This window comes from Puma concolor, chromosome C2 (genome assembly GCF_028749965.1).
Source record: "Puma concolor isolate L17-30 chromosome C2, mPumCon1.1.hap2, whole genome shotgun sequence".
Classification (NCBI taxonomy): Eukaryota; Metazoa; Chordata; class Mammalia; order Carnivora; family Felidae; genus Puma; species Puma concolor.
Genome location: NC_141675.1, coordinates 61,046,804 through 61,069,868, shown reverse-complemented (window position 1 = coordinate 61,069,868; position 23,065 = coordinate 61,046,804). Strand labels below are relative to the sequence as shown.

The 23,065-nt window shown below is 36.9% G+C and overlaps 1 protein-coding gene across 1 annotated transcript in view; it reads left to right on the top strand.

Moving 5' to 3' along the window:
- The first annotated feature begins 5,134 nt into the window (after positions 1-5,134).
- SERPINI2 (serpin family I member 2) overlaps positions 5,135-23,065 on the top strand; it is a 34,588-nt gene continuing 16,657 nt past the window's right edge. The window contains exons 1-5 of the mRNA XM_025913785.2: positions 5,135-5,225; positions 8,255-8,509; positions 14,009-14,239; positions 15,657-15,851; positions 15,930-16,122. Of these exons, the coding sequence (XP_025769570.2) occupies positions 8,263-8,509; positions 14,009-14,239; positions 15,657-15,851; positions 15,930-16,122 (866 nt within the window). The 5' untranslated portion in view covers positions 5,135-5,225; positions 8,255-8,262. The remainder of the gene's footprint in view (positions 5,226-8,254; positions 8,510-14,008; positions 14,240-15,656; positions 15,852-15,929; positions 16,123-23,065) is intronic.

The window sequence follows — 23,065 nt, the reverse complement described above, 5'->3', positions numbered from 1 at the left end:
CCAATATTCTTACGCTGCTTCATTTATTGTGTTCTGTAGGAGTAATTAATAAATTCATTCATATAACTTTAGTTACTACACATTTGCATTTTAAAGACTTCTTTCGGGGCGCCTGGGTGGCGCAGTCGGTTGAGCGTCCGACTTCAGCCAGGTCACGATCTCGCGGTCCGTGGGTTTGAGCCCCGCGTCGGGCTCTGGGCTGATGGCTCAGAGCCTGGAGCCTGTTTCCGATTCTGTGTCTCCCTCTCTCTCTGCCCCTTCCCCGTTCATGCTCTGTCTCTCTCTGTCCCAAAAATAAATAAATGTTGAAAAAAAAAATTTAAAAAAAAAAAAATAAAAATAAAGACTTCTTTCAAGACCATTTGTATTTTTTAGAAGAATTTTGTACTAACACACACAAGTAAAGGAAATAATTAATATATGAGGGGTCTATTCTGTTCAGTAACTGCAAAATTTCATTGCGTTTAAGCCTCACAGTAATCGTATATCTATTATAAGGTTAAAATCTGAGATTTGGATTTGTTAGAAGAATGCCCAATTATCTATGGCAGAGTTGAGGTTGAAGCCTGGGTGTGTTTTACTCCAAAGAGTGTGGTTTTGCACTTCAACTTTCTGTTCACTCTCTTCTTGTCAGTATAAAGTCGGTGGACTGAACTTTAACAATGGAGTTTCCAGAATCAGTGGAGCAAATGTTTTAGCTGGTGAGGAAGGAGGCAGAGGAAAGGTTTTCAGAAGACACTGCCCATTCCATTTACATTTAAGTGCATCCTGATCAGACCCTGTGACGTCTATGTATACTGCTTTTCCCCCTCCTTGAATGACAACCACATGTGGGAAAGATTTAAAAGAAACATATATTTGAATGTATCAGCCAACAAATGTTGGTGAATGTTATCAGAGTGATAAAGACTCTGGAAACCATGTTCCAGAGAAACAGGTAAAGAAATGGGGAAGTCTGGCATAAGAAAGAAAATTCTTGGGACATATAACCTATTCTCAAATATTTCAAAGCTGCAGTGAGGAAAAAGAGTAGAAGTAGAGCCAATGGACACAGTTTTAAGGAGGCAGATTCTAGAATTCTTTCCCGATACCTGCTAAAACAGGAAGGGATTTCTCGTCTTCCCTTGCCTTCCCATCTTGGTGGAGAGGAGTTGGCAGCAGGCTGGCTGCATGGCTGTGAAAGGAAGAAGGAGGAGCTGAGAGAAGTCATATGCTCACTGGATCCAAGAGTATGGGACTGGGGAGTGGGAGGAGTGTTTAGGTGGTGGAAAGGCAGAGAGGGTGAGTAGAGGAAATGGCCGGCACAGTTGGGAGGTTGCTTACACTGAGAAAGTAAACATTGACTAAGTAAATGAATAAATTCGTGAATATATTAAGAATGAGAGGCAGGTGTCTCACTTTTATAGAGGTATTTATAAAATTTCCAAGGGGGGAAGCTAGAAAGAACCCTGAGATCACAGATTGGGTCTGAGATTCCAGTGTGAATTGATGGTTTTAGAGAGAGGGAGGGACGGAGGGAGGGAGGAAGGAAGAAAAGAAGGAAGGAAGGAAAGGAAAAGAAAAAAAGAAAAAGAAGGAAGAAGGAAGGAAGAAATGTTTAAGAGTGATTAAGAAGCTATGTTTGCAGCTTGCTCGCAAATGATTCAGAAAATGCTAATTATAATTGTGTCTACACATACATACACCATATATATATAATGCATGTATATATGACTTTATGTATATATATACATACATACATATATATAATATACATACATATATACATACATACATATATACATACATACATATATACATACATACATATATATACATACATACATATATATACATACATACATATATATAATATATAATATTATATATAGTATATATAATATTATATATATTATATATATATATAGGAGAGAGAAAGAAGGAGGGAAAGATTAGCTATATAGATTGAGCATACATATGTGGTAGAAGGCTAACAATTGGGAAAACAGAGAGAAGGAGAGAGGGAGATGGTAGTTCTTTTTATTATACCAGCAAATTTTCTGTAAATTTGGAAGTATTTCAAAGATTTTTTTTTTTTTTTAGATGAAAAAGGTTGCCTTGGGAAAAAAAGATTTTTTGAGATGTTCCAGCAGAGGCTGAGTAACTCTCTCACAGGGATATTGCAGAAAATTCTTGCACTGGTCGGGAGGTTTGATTAGATAATCCATCATTTCAAACTTAGAGCATATGATTTATGAATCATAGATTGATGACAGTACAGTGGAGTGAAATTTGAGCCACATTTCTAGAAATATAGAGGAATATTAAGATGTTAAAGAGAGGAAATATGGGTACCACGTACTTTGTGAAGACTCTATTTTCCATTCATGCGCCCACCCATCCATCTGTTCATCCATTCATCCACCTATCCAACCAATTATCTAAGATACATAAAGAGAGTGTTTTAGACACCAGGTATATACCTATAAATAGAATACACTTCTCTTACCATCAGGTTCCTGGAGTGAAAGTACATAAAATGCAGTGATTTATTAAGCAAAGATTGAATGAACCCACTAGTTTTTCTGGTATAAATTGGAAATTCTTTTGCTAGACATCTTTTTCTTTTTCTTTTTTCTTTTTTTTTTTTTTTACCCTTGTAGATGACTTTGTTTGAAACGATTAGTGAAATAGTCTGTTTCATATGAACATACCTTCTCTCTGTAGCCTACCACATGTGTAAGGCAATTGTGCTGTGTTAAAACCCTAATCCCATCTTTAATTAACTTCAGGGGCTCTTCCAGGAAAGGAAAAAGACATTTAGTTATTATGTCTCTTCTATCTTACAGCATCTAATTGTGCTAGGCAGGTAGCAGGGTCTCACCTATAAAATGTTAATAGAACTGAAGACTTTATAAGCTATTTCTGAAATTAACACTTAGGTTCAATGATTTAAGATCCATTTTTTCTACAGTGAAAGGAACTTGTCACATTAAAATAGAATGTGCCAGAACTTTCAATAGGCTACTTTGTTTGTAACATGTAGGTTTACACTAAATATAATTTAACCTGTTATCTTTTCAGAACATGTTCCTCTTATCACATGATATATGGAGCAAACTGAGAGAGGAACAAAATGCCTGAAATTAACCCATGCTCAGATAGAATAATTAGCTTTTAAGTCCTATATTAATGAGAACATTTGCTTGTATGTTTTTAAAGTTGGGAATTAAATACAATTTTACTTTTAAAAAGCTACAAAATGCTAAGAAAGATAATGAGATTGAACCTATAACTTCTTGCTATTGTTTTTATTATACATATCCCCAGATTTATTTTTTACAGTGGAGGAGTGATGGCGCTCAAATTTATGCCAAGACACTTTGGCTCTCACTAATGAAATATTATATATATTATATATAATATATACATATTATATATAATATATTATGTATATTATATATAATATATATATTTATACATATATATATACATATACATATAATATATATATATATATTTCAAATATATATATAAATATTTGCTCATGCTCTAGGGGCAAAATAGAGTTGTAGAAGGAACAGATTTATGAAAATATTTAAAAGGCCTGCAGTAATATTTTATGGACAATTGTGGTATCATTATTGTCAATTAAAAGAGCTTGAACCAGGGAGGAGAAATTCTTGGCCATTCTTTTTTACTCCTCAAGAGACAGGAAAACGTGCAGTGTGCTTGAACTGCTCTAACATAAGATCCTTACAGGAAGTTTCATTAAGTGATCTTACTAAGACAGAGTGTCTGTCTCTGTCATTGCAAGGAAAGCAATGACCTGTTCCTGGGTAAATCACATTATGATCTGAGTAATATGGAGAAATAATAACTTGGTAGCTCAGGGTACTTGTGATGGATGTTTGCTAGTGTCACTACAGGGGTAGAAAAACATTGATTGAATGAGAGTCTTTGGACATTCAGACTTATTGTTTATGAATTACACAGTAAAACAAGAAGGATAGAGCTCTTGTGCTGCCTGTTTTTGGAAAATTATCTCTAACAGTGTTAAGCTAAAGCTGGAGAGGAGTTCGCTTATGTTAGAGCAAGTGATATTAGAATATAACCCAAGACTTAGAAAACATTAAGAGATGCCTAGATGGACAATTAAGAATTTTAGTGAATTAGGACATTATGGCCTATAGCAATTATCAGGCTTCCCGTGGCTTTTCGTAAGCTCTAGCCCTGTCAGGACATTGAAAGAAGTTACTTCTCAGGTATTTACATCCATTTTATCTTGTTTTTATAAGGTTATCAGAAGTGACATTACATTTAGTTATCAATGGTGACTATTTGTTTAATTGCATCTGGAACAAATTTTCCATTTCTCTTCTCGGAGGCCACAGATGAATCAGTGTGTTTAATATCTGATTGCCATTGAGGTAATTGATTTGAACTAGAAGAATGAGATCACAATCTATTCAATTATGAATCCATTTTTTTTTTATTAATGAACTACTGGTAGAGAAAATTACGTAAAAGTTTAAAGGCATGTAAAAGTAACACTGATGTGTATTATCAAATTACCTATGTTTAATTGTATTGTCCTCATATGATTTGGTAAATCAATAATCTTAATCTGGTCTTTTGGTTCATCATGGAGAGTATATTTCTTCAATATCCACCCTTTTTCCTAAGGATTAAAATGAGCCTTGTAACCACAGGAAATTCCTGTGACTATTGTATGATTTGATGAATTGTTGAGAACTTTGTAAATGCAGCAGCAATTTGTCTCTGCATTCTGGACTTGATTTAGCTTTATCCTTTTTCTCACAGGCTTTCTGAAATATTTATGATGGTATACAGTGGTAATCTGATGCAGAAGTCCTGTGAGAAACAAAAAGAACTAATTACTAACCAATTTACAAGCCTTGGCACATTCTTCCAAATTCTGTTTCGACTTACTATAAAAGAAGTGGAATAATGGATTAAATAATATAAGCTTAATGCTTTGAAAAAATTCTGTTATGGTTTTCTCTCTCACTTCTTGCCTATTGCGTCATTGATCATTAACCGATCATATTAGTCTTTTTATGCAAATGTAGTGAACACCTGCTTTGGGTTTAGAGGAATTAATCATACAGTGCTGAAGATAAGTAAATTTGGCCTTGACTGATCAGGTGTTTTATGTACTAGTGTTTCCCAGCAGGCACATTTCAGTTATAACATCACAGTGAATAATCAGAAGCCAATTTGGGGTAAGTACCTTAAAATTAAATAGCTTTTGAATGCAGTACATATGCGATAATATTGATCATGAGTATTTAATAGAGCAGGGGACTGGCATTTCAATTCACTTTGATAGCAGATCTTACTTAAATTTATCAAATTAACACATTACTTTTATTCTCCTTAAATAATGTCATTATAAATTTGAAGTCCTATAAATTCTTATAGGACTAGTCATTATGTTGTTTAGTTCACCAGTACTTCATGCTTTCTAATGAGATCTAATGAGATAGGATCCAAAACACAATGAGGTTAAGTGAACTTTTGAAAACATTTCGTGTGTGTGTGTGAGATTATAATTTGTTCAATGCCTAGAAATTTTCTGGGAGAATTAGACGCTCAAATAATATAAAGTTTTTTTGATGTTTATTTATTTTTGAAGGAGAGAGGGGGAGACAGAGCATGGGGGAGGGAGGGGCAGAGAGAGAGGGAGACACAGAATCTGAACCTGGATGCAGGCTCCGAGCTGTCAACTCGGGGCTTGAACTCACGAACCAGGAGATCATGACCTGAGCTGAAGTGGGACGCTTAACTGACTGAGCCACCCAAGCACCCCGATGCTCAAATAATATAAATTTTAATTATTAAGATTATTAGTATAATGAGAGGATACCCCTCAGATTCTACCATAAGGAAAAATTTGTATCCTTCATAGTATTGTTTATTATTGTATTACAAACCAAATACATAAAGATGTACCTAAAGAACTACCACTTGATGACTTAAAAGTACTAATAACATTGTGACTACTTATATATCTACAAACTTCTATTTTTAATCAGAAATCTTCTGAGATAGTGAATGTATTCGAAAATGATACATAGGGGCACCTGGGTGGCTCAGTTGGTTAAGCAGTCTGACTCTTTTTTTTTTTTTTTTTTTTTTTTTTTTTTAAATTTTTTTTTTTCAACGTTTTTTATTTATTTTTGGGACAGAGAGAGACAGAGCATGAACGAGGGAGGGGCAGAGAGAGAGGGAGACACAGAATCGGAAACAGGCTCCAGGCTCTGAGCCATCAGCCCAGAGCCCGACGCGGGGCTCGAACTCCCGGACCGCGAGATCGTGACCTGGCTGAAGTCGGACGCTTAACCGACTGCGCCACCCAGGCGCCCCTAGCAGTCTGACTCTTGATGTCTGTTCAGGTTATAATCTCATGGTTCATGAGTTCAAGCCCCATTTGGGCTCAGCGCTGACAGCTCAGATCCTGCTTAGGATTCTCTCTCTCTTCGCTCTCTCTCTCTCCCCTCCTCCCTCTTACATGTGCTCTCTCTCTCTCTCTCTCAAAATGAATAGATAAACATTAAAAAGAAAGAAAATGGTAAACAGAAATTTATTTTTTTGTATAAAACTTTTCTTACTCACTGGCTTTTACTTTTGTTGCACTTCTACTCACAACCTTATGTACTAACTTAATCCTCAATAAACCATTTGATAATATATATTTATATTTGCGATTTACCAACATGCTATTTTTTAACATTTGTTTTAAATTGCATTTTGAAGTCTTTTTCCTTTGCAAATTGTATATCTAAACAAATAGAGTTTAGCTACAAATATTAGAAGGCAATTTGAAGTAGCTACATAATGACTCCAAAGATTAGCTTTAGAGAGTATTTGACTATTAGTAATCGTTATATGTAATAGTGACTCTTAACCCACTTATGGGTCATGGTGACCCTTCCAATGGTCTGCAAAAGCACTTTAGAAATATAGTTCTTCATTTTTAAGGGTAACAATACATTGTTCTAGAGGCTTTCATCTTTACCCCCCAATGAACAGTTACTTCCCAGTAACCTATGAAACTAGGAGTTATTAAGAGTTCCTGAAATATAGTTTTTGCAAGGTAAAATTAGCGTTACTAAAATTTATGAGGTTTTGGGGTCAGTATTCCATGAAGTCTAATATTGCAAAACTCATTCTCAAGACGTAATCAGATGGTTGAATTTCCTGTACTTTTAGTGGAGGGCACTTGAATAAGGTGTCATTAGTGTTGTGACTTGGCTAAAGTTTTCAGCTGCAGCTTTCTTTTTTTTTTTTTTTTAATTTTTTTTTTCAACGTTTATTTATTTTTGGGACAGAGAGAGACAGAGCATGAACAGGGGAGGGGCAGAGAGAGAGAGGGAGACACAGAATCGGAAACAGGCTCCAGGCTCTGAGCCATCAGCCCAGAGCCCGACGCGGGGCTGGAACTCACGGACCGCGAGTCGAACTCCCGGACCGCGAGATCGTGACCTGGCTGAAGTCGGACGCTTAACCGACTGTGCCACCCAGGCGCCCCTCAGCTGCAGCTTTCTTACGTGCTAACTTGTCAAATTATTCTTGGTTTCTTAGAAAGTGCTTTTTTCTTTTGTTATTGTTGTAGTGTTACATTTAATTGCATTTCCTTACAGGTTTTCTGAGTTTTTCCTTCCTTTGAAAAAGTACAATGTGAATTTTAGGGTATTTCACCCTCTAGAAGTAGGAGTCCACAAAGTATGAAAATTCATACCATAAAAACTTTACCAGATTACTCAAACTGATTTAGAATACATTAACTTTGCACTATTATAGGTTCAAAACCACACTGGAGTGTGTTCATATTTTATTCCATTTCTCTTTTCATCTATAAACCATTTTCGAGTAGTGTGGAGAGAGGATTCCCTTGATAAAGAGTTACAGGTATCTCACTTAAAACCATGGGAAAGATAGGAAAAAGTATCATTTAGCTATTTAGAGATCATATTGCTATTGACGTTGTTCCAGAATTATAATTTCTTCTTTGATTTTAGAAGACTGCCTTATGTTTTGGACTAGTTCTTGAAGGAATATAAAAATGCCATTTGCACATGCTTATTTCTCCTAATAGATGAGGCTTATTCTGCAAACTGGCATGAGAATCTCCTTGTAATAATGTTTGACTTAAGACAAAGAGTTCTAATAGGAAGAAGGTTGTCAGTTGAGCTCACTATGGTCACCTCTGGTTATTTTGAAAACTAATGAATTTTAAATGAATGCACAGAAGTCAAAATGGATAAGATCTTGTTGTGGAGTCTACTGTTGATTTGTTCTGGAAGTCAAGACTCAAGACCCTTGGCTCAAAGAAATACCGAATTTGCAGTGGATCTTTATCAAGCTATTTGTTTATCTCATAAGGACAACATTGTACTTTCCCCCCTTGGAGCAACGTTGGTTCTTGGGATGGTACAACTGGGAACAAAAGGAAACGCACAGGAGCAGATAAGACAAACGTTAAAACTTCAGGGAAACTCAACTGGTGAGGTTCTTACATATAATTATTAAAAAATTTTTTTAATGTTTATTTATTTTGGAGACAGAGACAGAGCATGAGTGGGGGAGGGGCAGAGAACGAGGGAGACACAGAATCCAAGGCAGGCTCCAGGCTCGGAGCTATCAGTGCAGAGCCCAATGCGGGGCTCGAACTCACAGACCAGGAGATCATGACCTGAGCTGAAGTTGGATGCTTAACCGACTGAGCCACCCAGGTGCCCCATTACATATGATTATTTATGCTGGATAAGATCTGGCCAAATTTATTTTTAAAATTAGAAGTTCAGGGTGGCACAACTTAAATCAATGGAAAATGGTATCAAAAGTGTAAAATTATAATAAAATGGAGAATTGTATATAATAATCATTTTAATTGTTTCCCAATGAAAATGTTACCAAAAGAATGTATTATTTTTAATACAGATATAAAGGTGTGGGTGTGACAGTATATTTTCTTCTGGTCTGGTTTAGCCAGATTTAATTAATTGAGATCGTTTTGTGTGCGTAAATGTGTGTATGTGTATGGTTTTCTGTTTGTTTGTTTATATTTCCACTATCATGATGCTATGATCATTTTTCGCATCAGTTTCAGAATATGGTTCTTAATTGTTGCATTTCATGGCCTCTTATGGAACTATCATTACTTACTTACCCCTTCTTCATTAGGTTGTTTCCAGTATTTCTGTTATAAAAATGCTTCAACGAGCATCCTTACCCAGAAATCTTTGTGTGCATCTCTCATTACTTTATTAGCTTTCTAAAGTTAGTTTTCTAAATAAAATTTAACTTTTTCACTTAACTGAGACCAAGAAAAAGTATTAATTTATACATTTAAAAAGCTTGTTTGGTTAATAGTTTTTAAAGAAAATCTGAAAAAAAAATTACATAAACCATCCAAGGCCTTTTGGCGTTTGAGGGGTTGCTGTCTTAGAGTCTCCCAAAGGCCTATCTGAGCTACTGTAGAGCTTTGGTGCTGGTGTCCTGTTTGAAAGGGCAGTTGTCCCTTTCTCGGGCTATCCTGTGTTCTCGATTTCCATAATAATTTTAATTTTAAACTTCTACATCACTGTCAGATAATATGTCCTAAACATCAGAGCAAATTTCCAGATTTTTCGATTTGGAAATGTAATCACTGTAACTATAACCAATTTCAGTATGTTTGCCTTAGAACAGAGCACTTATATTTAGGAATTTGCCTTTCTGTTTCTACAAAGTCTCATTTGCTTCATTTTAAATAAAGGCAATTTTATGTAGAAAAGAAGTTGGTGATAGTGAAGTTAATTGCAAGAATTTTCCTTTGTGAATAATGTAAAATGAAGCCACTGTGTTCCAGATTTAGTCTTGACTGTCTAGATTAATTTCAGCAAATCCCATAAGAGAGTCACAGAAGCATTTCATCACTTGATACTGCTTTGAAAAGTAAAAATACATTTATAAAGATATGTAAAGTTGACTCTAAGATAAATTAGCAAAATTAGTGCCTCTGAAATCTAAATTACTCTAAATGGGTATATCTTGTAGAGAAACAGAAATGTTAACAACTCTGGATTGTGAATGTAATGCTAATCATAGCAATAATGATGATGACACTATCAAACATGTATATAGTGTAGCAGACACTTTTTTCTGTGCTTGATACTGCTCTCCTACTTACTATTTAAAGTTACTCTGTGAGGTAGACATAACCCTGCTGTTTAGATGAGGACATGCAAGCAAAGAAAGGTTAAAGTAGCCTGTCCAGAATAAATTCCAAAAATGATTCAGTAAGAGTTCTAGATCAGAAGAGCAATATATTATATTTTCCTTGGGAAAATATAGACGGGCAGTTAAACATTAACATTGTAACACATGTAACAAAATCTATCAAAATTGCTTTCTTTTTTTTTTTTTTAACTTTTTTAAATCTTTATTTATTTTTGAGAGAGAGACAGAGTGTGAGCAGGGGAGGAGCAGAGAGAGAGGGAGACACAGAACCTGAAGCAGGCTCCAGGCTCCGAGATATCAGCACAGAGCCCGACGCGGGGCTCAAACTCATGAATCGTGAGATCATGACCTGAGCCCAAGTCGGATGCTCAACTGACTGAACCACCCAGGCGCCCCTCAAAATTGCTTTCTATTATGCTTTGTGAAGGAGAGAGACACAGAGACACAGTTGGAAGGTTATTGCAAAAGGAAAAGGAAGATGAGCCAGAGAGAGAGAAAATATGAAAAAATAAGCTCTGGAGAAAAAAAGGAGGAGAGAATTAAGGAACAAAGAAAAAGGAGACAGAGTTAAGGAAGGGAACAGAGTGGAAGAGAGCAAGGAAATGGAGAAGAGGCCCAGATGGTCTAAAGAAAGAAGAGCAAAGTGGTGTGAAGGGCGGAACAAGGTGTAAGATCAGAAGGTGGTGCCTGGTAGGGCCACCTTGGAACCCAAGAGGAACAGGAAAATCACTAGTAATGATCCTGTCTTCTTTGAGCATTTTTACAAATGTACCTCATGGATTTCTTTGATTAATACGGATTTTTACTGTTACAGTAAAATATTATCTTGATTATTGAGTCTGCTGGCATCTCATTAAATTTCATGCTCAATATAAATGCCTCCTTGACTCATCTTGGTCCTGGCCCTACCTTCCATTCCCAGTGGTTATCAGAAGTTACTACTTGTCATACTAGGCTGTTTTATGTTAACACCTGGCTTATTCTACAGATGGTCATACAATTCCTGGCATCCTATCCCCACAGGGCTCTCAGTGTCCTCAGTTTTCCTTCTTTCCCCCAATTGTCAAAACTTCTGCTCAGAATTTACCTTCTCTAGTCTACCGAGAATCTGATAATGCTCCATTTTGCTTTGCCTCTAACATGCTGCTTACTAATCAAAGACTAACTGGGGTGCTTGCTATTCTAAGAGTGTTATGGAAAGAGGGTCAGCTTTGCATTCTGATCCCAGTTCCAAAACCAAATAATCTTGTGATTTGGCACCTCTCCAGTGACTGTACGTCTCTGGATTTTAGATTCCTCACTATAAAAAGAAGAGTTTTAATAAATGATTCATATGGACCTTTTGGCTAAAATAATCTATAATCCTATGACTGCCTTTGTTTTCATCTTTAGATCTCTCATATTTCACACACAGTTGGCCTTTGGGCTCTTAATAGCAGGAGAAGTATACATGTACTGAATTTTAGAACATTTTCTGGAGGACTAGTACAATCAAACCAAAAGTTATATTCACCCCATGGCCTATAGGTGTTCTATGACTCTGTTTTAGGAAATGAAATAAATTTATTCTCACTGCTTATTGGGAGCCATGTATACATATTCGTTTTGATCTGTGCTAGAAGAGGGTATTAATCTGAAATTAAATCAAATTTATAAGACAGATAACTTTATATTCTCCTCCAAACTTGTGCTACTTGATGACATTTTTCATTGACTTCTGAGTCCAGTGATTTATCAAAGGGAAACTGACTGTTTGTCATACAGTCTTGGACCTTAAGTACATGACATAAATCTATTTGCTCTGACAAATGAGTTGGAACTATTTTTTCTCCCCTTCCCCTCCCCCCCCATTCCTTTAAAGATGTTCATAAATTACAAACTTCTGAAGATTGGTTTCAAATTCTGCCACTTCATTTCTGACCTTAATTAATTCTTTTGAAAAAACTCACATGCCTTAACTCAGAAAGTCTCTGTAGCCTGCCTTTATTGAGATATCTCCTCAGCTTCAAATAGCAAATGATTGCATCTAAAACCATCGCAGAAAACAGTTAAATAGATTAACTTTCATTCCTTCCTTATGTAAGAATTCTAGGATTGTAAAGATTTAGTGAAATTCTTCTAATCCAACCAAAGGGAAGTAAGTTTTTAGGGCTAAGATTGTTTATATCTGTATCTATATCCCCAGAATGTAGCATCATGGAGTTTGAAACATAATGAAATATACCTCCCAGAGCCTGCGATATGGTTATGTGGGTTGTACCTGCACAAGAGCAGGGGAGGACAAGGAGACAAGTGGGAATGGAAATGCAGGCTCCACTCAGCTAGACGAGATATGAGGCCACTGGGCTGAAACCCTCCTCCTCCCCCACCTGTGAGGGAAGCTGTTCTTATCTATACAAAGATGCCCATTGACTGCTAGCTCTCTGCTAAAGTGCGCAGACGCGCGCATCTCCCCCGGCCGCCATCACATTTCCAGTGGACAACTCAAGACAAGTCCTCAATAAAAATTTTCTCTCTTTATTCAGTGGGTATATTCTAGTGATGAATGATTTATATTTTCTTCAATAAAGATTAATTAGGCATACTCAACTTTTAAGTTATGAAAGTGGTATTTTTATTTATTTTTTTTTTATTTAAAAAAAATTTTTTTTTTCAACGTTTATTTATTTTTGGGACAGAGAGAGACAGAGCATGAACGGGCGAGGGGCAGAGAGAGAGGGAGACACAGAATCGGAAACAGGCTCCAGGCTCTGAGCCATCAGCCCAGAGCCCGATGCGGGGCTCGAACTCACGGACCGCGAGATCGTGACCTGGCTGAAGTCGGATGCTTAACCGACTGCGCCACCCAGGCGCCCCGAAAGTGGTATTTTTAGTATGTAACTCAAAATATAACAATGGCCCTGAAAGAAACTTTGATTTGAAATAGAGTTCCTAGACTTAATGATTGAGTTCCAGGAGTAAGCCAGATAGGAATGAAAAACATTATATTTTTGGTAATGGATAGGAAACCTCTGAACAACGATCAAACCTGAATTCTCTCATAGGCACATGTATCTTCCCAACAATCCATGGTGGTCAGAATAATCCAACGGTAAATAAATAATAGGCCAACAGTGATTCTTAACTGACTCTACTGGACTCAGTTGACTAATGGTGATAGTTGGAATGGTTAAGACTGGTACTGTTCATGTAGACAGTCACAGGATATACATTCATGAACCTGAAGAAATAGGCAATTCTGATTCTTGCACATCTCTAGAGATGATTACAGGGATTACCTCATAAATTTCAAAACTTGGACAGGTGCCATTGCTCATCTTTTATGAGAACTTTCTTAAGCTGAAATAAAAGCAATAATGAAAAGGATTGCTCATCACTGTCATACCACCATCAGTATTCATTAGTATTCTCCTTCCATAAGTATCGCATGTTATGCAAAGAATGAGGTTCTAAAGATAAATTTCCAACAAGTAAGAATGAGCTAAATTTGACTATAAAAAGGGAATTTCCTTCAGCCTGTTTAAATGCACATTCTTGTTTTTGACACATTTCAAATTTACATGGACATTCTTTTTTTTCCTGTATAAGAACTGAGTTCTTTATAAAATGCATATTGTATGAAGATAAATGCTTAAAATATTTATACTAACTTAGAAAGGAGCGTTAGTTTTACCTAAGGGTGCAAAAAATGGTGATATGAATCAACACTTAGAAGTAAAGCTGAAAAGCTGTTGTTTTTATGTTGTTCAATATGTCAGTATACATTATAATTATTTTTTAGGAGAAGAATTTTCTGTGCTGGAGTCATTTTTCTCCTCCATCTCAGAGAAAAGGCAAGAATTTACATTTAATCTTGCCAATGCCCTCTACCTTCAAGAAGGATTCACAGTGAAAGAACAGTATCTCCATAGCAACAAGGAGTTTTTTCAGAGTGCCATAAAACTGGTGGATTTTCAAGATGCAAAGGCTTCTGCAGAGACAATAAGTACCTGGGTAGAAAGCAAAACAGATGGTAAAGTTTCCCATTTTCGTAAAATCATTATTTGCCATTGTATTCATGGTTTTTAATATCCTAAAGTAAAGAATGGTTGAATATTTTCCTGTTAAACTGTGGCTCAGAGGAATCAAACCTCCCATTTTGCTTCCCTGTTATTCAAATTAATACTAAATTGTAAAACTGAGAGAAATTGTCAGCTGCGTTGAAAAGCATACAGATTTTTTTCAGCAACGCCTATTTAGAGAATTTTTAATGGAAAACTTTTAATAATAAGTTTTGTTTAAGCATAGGTTTTTAATCTACGGCAGCTGAAGTAATATCTTGGGCCAGGTAAAAATTAGATCTGTCAGCCTCAACTGCCTTCTTTCCCACATATACTGTAAATAATTAACACATCTCAGTTGGATGGGTTAATGTTTAATAATAAATGTGGATAACCCTATCATAAACATGGTAATCTAAACTTTAATCTCAATATAAGCTAGCAAAAATTCCTCAGGGATTTTGGAGTGACATAGTAGAAAGAACACAAGCTTAAAGTCCTTCAGATCTGAGTTCAAATCCTAACCGGTTCTAAGCTATGCCCTATCTAAGATGAGGATACTATTAAAATATTTCAGGATTATTAGCAGGTTTGATAATAATGTATGAGAAATAACAAGCATATATCAGGCCTTGATTAACAGTAGTTTGTTTCTTTGTTCATTCGTTCTGCTACCAAAAATTATGATGATATATGATGCTACCATATTCTTGATAGGAAACGTCATTCAGGGAGGCATGGTTCAAAATGTGAGATGGGTGTTCTGAGCAGCGTTCACAGGAAAGTCCCATTGATGGGACACAAAATGAATATCCCTAGACAGCTCCATGGCACTCATTCATGCTTTTATCTCTTAACTGAAATAGTCACTGGACATAGAAATAGCCGACTGGTTGTTTAGAGGAAGAAAATCATACTAACAACTCCATTCTTGTCCCTTCCCAATGGTCAGTGGCTCTAGCCACAGGAATAGAAGGTTTGAGTGTACCACTGACTTATTAATTCTGATTGACCTGCTGGAGAAACTTGAAATAAAGTTTGAAAATCATCAATAAATATGCAGGAAGGGACATTCCGTTTTCATTCTTTCTGGCTGAAAAACGATTTAGACAAACAAGCTCGCCGAAGAGAGTCCAATAGCAGGTCTGTCCAGGTTTGCCTAAGACAATCTCGTATCTCCGGTTTCCTAGTGAGATCTCATTTGTACCTGTGTCTAAGTGAAATAAGTAACAGTGCTCCTCTTTACTCTCAAAATTGCCAAGGCTAGATGATAAAGCACCCCGTTTATAATGACCTGCAAAAGAAATTTGTGCTTTAATTCTATTTAAGGCATTCCACTGAGTCGCTCTTGCACATCTCTTTCTGCCTCCTCCTGCACCCCCTTCACAGGGAAAATTAAAAACATGTTTTCCGGGGAAGAATTTGGCCCTCTGACTCGGCTCATCCTGGTGAATGCTGTTTATTTCAAGGGCGATTGGAAGCAGAAGTTCACAAAAGAGAACACACAGTTGATGAATTTTACTAAGAAAGATGGTGCAGCAGTCAAAGTTCCAATGATGAAGGCTCTTTTGAGAACAAAATATGGTGAGATGAGAAATCCTGCTTTGAAGCATGATTTGGGGAATTGCCAAGAATATTTAATAGTTTATTTCTCCGTTCCAGGCTATTTTTCTGAATCCTCCGTGAACTACCAGGTTTTGGAATTACCTTATAAAGGTGACGAGTTTAGTTTAATCATCATACTCCCTGCAGAAGATGTGAACATAGAGGAAATGGAAAAGCGCATTACTGCGCATCGAATCCTGAAATGGTTCTCTGAGATGCAAGAAGAGGAAGTGGAAATCAGCCTCCCTAGGTTGGTAACGTTATTTTATTATTCCAGTTCTTAGGTTTTCACTCATGGAGGAATTTGAATAGCTGGCTAAAAGATAACAAATATTTGAAAAGGCTATTGTCGAAAAGAAAAATGCATTTGGAAGTGTAGCTCCACTTTATGGAACCACTGTTCCATAAGCACTGTTTTGCCACGTGGGGGACTGAATTTAAGCACCCAGTATTCTCTGCAATAGATGAAGAGGTGTAAGTGTTCAAGCTAGAACATCAGGATAAAAAGGACTTTTTATTCGTTTTAGTATATAAATGTACCTTTCTCTAATCTCTTAATTGGAATTTTAAATATCTGTCTTCTGTTACATTTAAGGAAGATGAAATCCCCCAACCACTTAAGGTACCACAATTAAAAGATGTGTTACACCAGCTTTGACCACCGGTGCTCCAAAGTCATTGAATTTAAATAGAGTCCTATGGAGAGGTTTAGGTAGTTAATACAAAATGGAAATTGCAAAGGCTTATCTCAGGAAACAAGAATATAAACACTGATTTCTAAATATCATGCTTCTAGCCAACAGGAGAAACTTCAGAGTAAGTTATGCCCAAATAACTCAATTCACATTCTATCTCAACTTTTTAAAAGAGGCAGATGTCTAATAGATGATAGTCTGTTCTTTCGTTTCTAAAATTTTCTGCAGACTCATCAAAGCCTGGATGGTCTGTGCACCCCTCTTCCAGGCCTTTTGCCACTTAAATGTCTTGGCTTTTCCTGCATTTTCCACTAAGCCGGGATCCAGTCAGTCATTGTAATCATATTCGCAGATAATATTTTTTATTGCTTTTTGTTATTTTGTCTTTATGCTGCTCTGATTTCTCCCTAATCATCCTCAACCGCAAATCTACCCCAAAAGCCATTCCTGCTCCCCAACTATTAATTTTGTTAAGCAAAAACCCAGGAAGCAGTCCCTTCTGGCATCATTGAGGCTGGAGCTGGGGACTCCTTATTTCTCTTCAAAGAACTTCCTTTTTTAATACTCACACACACCACACCAAAATTGAACTTCTGTTCCGCAGGCGCTGCTTTATGTTGATTTCTCTTACTCTCAACATATGTCTCAACTTCCTGTTCCTTAAAGAAAACCTATCATTAGGCAAATCTGCGTCCCTACCCTTCACCTCAAAATTCGTCTACATCTTTGATAATCTTCTCTTCCTCTACCTTCCTTGTCATCCTGGAGAAAGAGGTACCCTATGCTTTTCTCACCCTTACTCTAGGTTCTTGATCCTAATATTATTTACTATTTCCTTTTTCTTGAAATATCTTTCTTTCTTTAACCCCTGGAGCACTCCTCACTTCTGTTTATTTTTCTCTCCATTGTAAAATTGTGCTGTTCCCTGACCTACATTTGTTTTTCTTTCTATTCCCAGCTAATATTTACTAGAATTGTTTCTTCAGAATTTTCTTCTTCTTACTCTCTTTTATTTGTCCCTTTTTCTTCATGTCTCTAATATCTGAATTTCTCCCCCAATCTGTCTTCTAATTCCCTAGCATCCCTGTATATCTCTACCTGGATGTGATTTAGTCTTTCAAAGAGTTTTGGGTGTTTTGTTTTTGTTTGTTTGCTTGTTTTGTTTTGTTTTTGCTCCTATTATGTGTGAAACATTGGAGATGAAGTGATGTGACAGTTTATCTTCTAATAACAGTTTGGGGGATTAACTTATTTATTTTCAAATTTATTTTTCGCTCTCTCTTTTTCCTTTGGAAAGATCACTGTTTGGGGCCAAAAACACTGAGTTTGAAAATTGTTCATGCCTTGTACTACAGTGGTGTCTTAGGAGAGTCATCAGCTGTCCTGAGTTGTGGTTTTATTAGTATGAAATTGGAATAATGACACTTGTAGCCAAGGTGGCCCCAGCATCATCAGCCTAGTTAACAAATGCCTAGGTAATAATGCATAAGTTTCAAACTCAGTTGGCAACAGCAAATACAGGCTTTTTTTCAGAATTCCCTTCTCCAACATTTTAGGAATCTTCATAAGAATGCTGCCCAGACGACAATTCCACCCAGGCTACTGCATTCTGGACAGCAGACTCTTTGGTCTTATTATCAACTTCTCCAAACTGGCCACACTTCTCATACAACTTCTCTCATAGTGTGACACAGACTTCTCTTTTGATTCCTCCAAGAAAAACGGTTATGGGTTTGAGTTATGTCCTTCCTGATTCATACGTTGAAGTCTTAACTTCCACTCCCCCCAAAATGTGTGACCTTGTTTGGTGACAGTCTTCACAGAAGTAATCAAGTTAAAGTGAAGTTATTAGGGTGGACCCTAATCCAGCATGGCTGGAGTCCTTATAAAAAGGAGAAATTTGGATAGAGAGATACACAAAGCAGGAAGGCTACATGAAGAGACAGAGGGAGAAGATGGCCATCTACAGGCTGAGGAGAGAGGCCTAGAACGGACTTCTCCCTCATAGTCCTCAGAAAGAACCAAAGCTACCCACACCTTAATTTTAGACCTCTACAATTATGAAACAATAAGTTTCTGTTGTTTAAGCCACCTACTTTGTGGTAATTTGTTGAGGTAGCCCTTGGCAAACTAATACAAGAACAACTTCAATGTTTAGCCAAATTTTACTGACAGCTTTATGTTAACAAAAGAGGCTTCTAAGGTGGAAAGTAATTTAAAAACCAGGTGTCGGGGGGCGCCTGGGTGGCGCAGTCGGTTGAGCGTCCGACTTCAGCCAGGTCACGATCTCGCGGTCCGGGAGTTCGAGACCCGCGTCAGGCTCTGGGCTGATGGCTCAGAGCCTGGAGCCTGTTTCTGATTCTGTGTCTCCCTCTCTCTCTGCCCCTCCCCCGTTCATGCTCTGTCTCTCTCTGTCACAAAAATAAATAAACGTTGAAAAAAAAAATTAAAAAAAAAAAAAAGACTATATATTAAAAAATAAATAAATAAATAAATAAATAAAAACCAGGTGTCGGGGAAGAGTGTTCTGGAGTCCAAGCCATGTCTTGTAACCAGGGAGTCTTCTCCTGTCCACTGCTGACCTTAGCCTACCGCTGTCGTGGTACCAGAACCCACCCTCACCCAGAGTCTTTTTCATCTCCCTCCAACCCAGCAGTTGGAGTCCTCCAACTTTTCCCAGCAGAAAGAAACACAGATTTTCTCCCATCTCTGAAGCCAGATTCCCAGTCATGATCAGAATCGACAACAGCAGATTCTGACCTTCAGTGGATACCTTTTCATACCATGTAGAATAAATTATACCCTCATCATTTCAAACTTCACTATTTCCATCCCACTGGTTCTATTTGCATAATGGAAATTTCATCATGTTGCTTTTCCCAAACAAATAAACACTTTGTCTTAAACGTGAATGTAGATCTTTGGTGATATGAAAGCAGAAACATTAAATGGCAGTTGTACTCCCTCCCTTTTCTCAAATAAATTCCAGGCCCAAATATTTAAAAAAAATTTTTTTAAGTTTCAATTATAGTACCTCATTACATAATTATATTCATAACACAAAGTCTGGCAAATAGAAGATGTTAAATAAGTGATGACTATTTTTCTTTCTTTGTTAAGATCACTGCCCAGCCAGTACCAAAGTAGAAAGTCTTCTCTGACTTCTCAGTCTCTCTTACGCCTGTCCCCTCTGTCTGGCAGGCCCTTCTCCATGGTATCTACCCAGGAAATTCTCATTCATCCTTCATCTTCCCCTCACAATTAACTCTTCAGTGTACATTTCCCCAACATGCTCACTTAGACTCAACCATCCCTTATCTTTATTTCTAGAACATTTTATACAAATTTACATTATAACACTTATTACATTACATTTCCATCTCTTGCTCACATTCTTGTGTATCCTATTAAAATGTGAGCTCTGGTACAGGAGATTATGTCTCCGTCATTTTGGTTTCCATAGTCCTTGGAGCATTTCATAGTATATAGTATGTGCTAAATGAATATTGTTGAGTTAAATTATATAAATAATTTCAAAGAAACCAATTCTATGTTATTTCCCTTTATCTAATTTTAAATACCTCAAAAACCAGAATTCAACTTTCCAATTACACTTTAATTCATTCCCTGTGAGGATCCTGTTGAAACTTTCCCATATGTGCAGCATAATGAAAGATAGAACATCAACCATTTTCTTGGAAACCTCTCTAGAGAAATAAAATGAGTGTTTTAAATTCACAATATTGAAAATTTTGTTATTAATTATTCAATCACATTAATACAACATTACATTTAAAATACGTTCGCTTTTGGGGCACCCGGGTGCTCAGTCGGTTGAGCGTCTGACTTCAGCTCAGGTCACAATCTCACAGTTTGTGAGTTTGAGCCCCGCGTCAGGCTCTGTGCTGACAGCTCGGAGCTCGGAGCCTGGAGCCTACTTCTGATTCTGTGTCTCCCTCTCTCTCTGCCCCATCCCCACTCATGCTCTCTCTCTGTCTTAAAGATAAATAAAACATTAAAAAAAAATCTTAAATGCATTCACTTTTCACAAAAAGATGAGTCTTCTGATTGATTAAAGGAATGATTTGATTATTTGTTAAGTTCACAAACAATTTTAGTCCATGAGGGCACATTTATTGAATTAAATTTCCTGAGCACTAAGATCATGGATTGAAAGTTCTGACATACATTTTCTCCCAAATGAATAATTTCCTCACAACAGAAAAATACCCACTTAAAATCTGTTTTCAGTACAGAGAGGGAAAACCATATAGGCTGAGTAAATACTTTAGGGTGGACTGACAATTTTAGATTTTGTTACTCAGTGCCATGGTTCTTTTGTATCTGGATGAATCCATTATGCTTTCAAATTGGTAACTAAAGACTTTAGTAAAACTGAATAGTTTAATCAGCTGTATTAGTTTCCTAGGGCTGTTGTAACAAATGACCACAAACTAGGTGGCTTAAAACAACAGAAATTCATTCTCTCATAGCTCTGGAGGCTAGATGTCCAAAATCAAGGTGTCAGCAAAGCCACCCTCCCCGAGACTGTGTGGAATCCTTTCTTTTTCTTTCTTTTTAAAAAAAATTTTTTTTTACATTTATTTATTTTTGAGAGACAGAGAACAAGTGGGGGAGGGGCAGAGAGAGAAGGAGACACAGATTCCAAAGCAGGCTCTAGGCTGTGAGCTGTCAGCACAGAGCCTGACGCTGGGCTCGAACTCACAAACTGTGAGATCATGACCTGAGCTGAAGTTGGACTCTTAACTGACTGAGCCACCCAGGCGCCCCTGAGTGGAATCCTTTCTTGCCTCTCTGCCCAGTTTCTGGTGGCGATCCAGAATCTTTGGTGTTCCTCTGCTGATAGATGCACCATTCCAATCTTTGCCTCTATTGTCATATGCCATCTCTCTTCACATGGCATTCTCCTTTCTAATAAGGACACTAATCATATTGGATTAAGGGCCCGCTCTATTCCATTAGGACCTTGACCTAACTAATTGTATCTGCAATGACCCTATTTCTAAGTAAGGTCACACTATGAAGTACTGAGAGATAGGACTTTAACATATGAATGGGGGAAGGCACAGTTCAATCCATTACACCAACTATGCTAAGTTCTGTTAATGTAAAACAAAATAAAAGCCTCTTTGGTGGCAAAATTTAGTAAATGCCAACAAGAGAAAAATTAATCATAAGAATGCTTGTATATTAGTAACACTAGGAAGGAACATGTGAATGACTATTTAGATTATAGTTACTATTTAAGAAACATTTCTTTTTCTTTAATGTATGACTAGTTTAGAATCAAGGTCAATAAGATATAGACTAAAAATGCTAGAGTGCTTTCTAGTGTTTATTATTTGTAACATACCAGATATCTAGTTTTAGAATTACCCCATGTTGGATAGCAGCTAAAATAATCATGTTGCTTTGTCTAAATGTATATGGGATCCTGAAAACATGATAGCAGTCAAAATTCCTCAGATTGAAGAGTCTGACACACACTTTCTATGTATCAGATCTTCTCTATATAAGAAATATTCTGAGAACATGTTCTTATGATTATGTGTATGGGCAAAAGTGATTATTTATACATGCAAATAAGGTAAATGAAGAAGTAACTTTCATTTATATAGCATTTTAACTTTGTAGGGCATTTAAAGCATTTTTTAAGTTTATCTATTTATTTTGGGAGAGACAGAGACAGTGCAAGCAGGGGAGGGGAAGAGAAAGAGAGAGAGCGAGAGAGAGAGAGAGAGAATGAATGAGAATTCTTAGCAAATTCCACAAAGCCAGTGCAGAGCCCTATGCGGGGCTCAAACTCAGGAAATTGTGAGATCATGACCTGAGCTGAAACCAAGTGTCGCATGCTCAAACAACTAAGCCACTCAGGTGCCCCTAATTTAAAGTATTTTAATACTAAATGTTGTGGTTCTACAGTCTGACTTGGTTACATCTTGCATTTTACAGAGAAGGAAACTGAGTCACTCAAAAAATAAATTGATCAACATCCAACTAAGTGTTGGGAGACAGAATTGGCTCTTATGACTACTGTCTTACAGCCTTATGGCTTTATTGGTTCGCTACTTCCTAGAAATTTTATGTCCTGTTCAAAAGCAGATTGATTGGGACCCCACTATGGACAAGGAACTGGAAAAGATGCAAAGTGATGGACATGTTCCCCACTGATAAGATGGTTACCACTTAAATGGAGTGGGCAAGATTTGTACAAGAAATTTACTAGCAATATACAGCAGTACACAGTAAATATTAAAAGAAAGGTCCAATCAGTAAGCACTAAGGGATTCATGAAAAAGAGAGAGAGAGAGAGAAAGAGAGAGAGAGAGGGAGGAAGGGAGCACCAGAAACTGGAGTTATAAAAAAGGGCTTTATGGAAAGGGAAGAACTTGAACTGGGCTTTAAAAGAATTGAGGGGCACCCGGGTGGCTCAGTCAGCTAAATGTCCGACTCTTGACTTTGGCTCAGGTCATGATG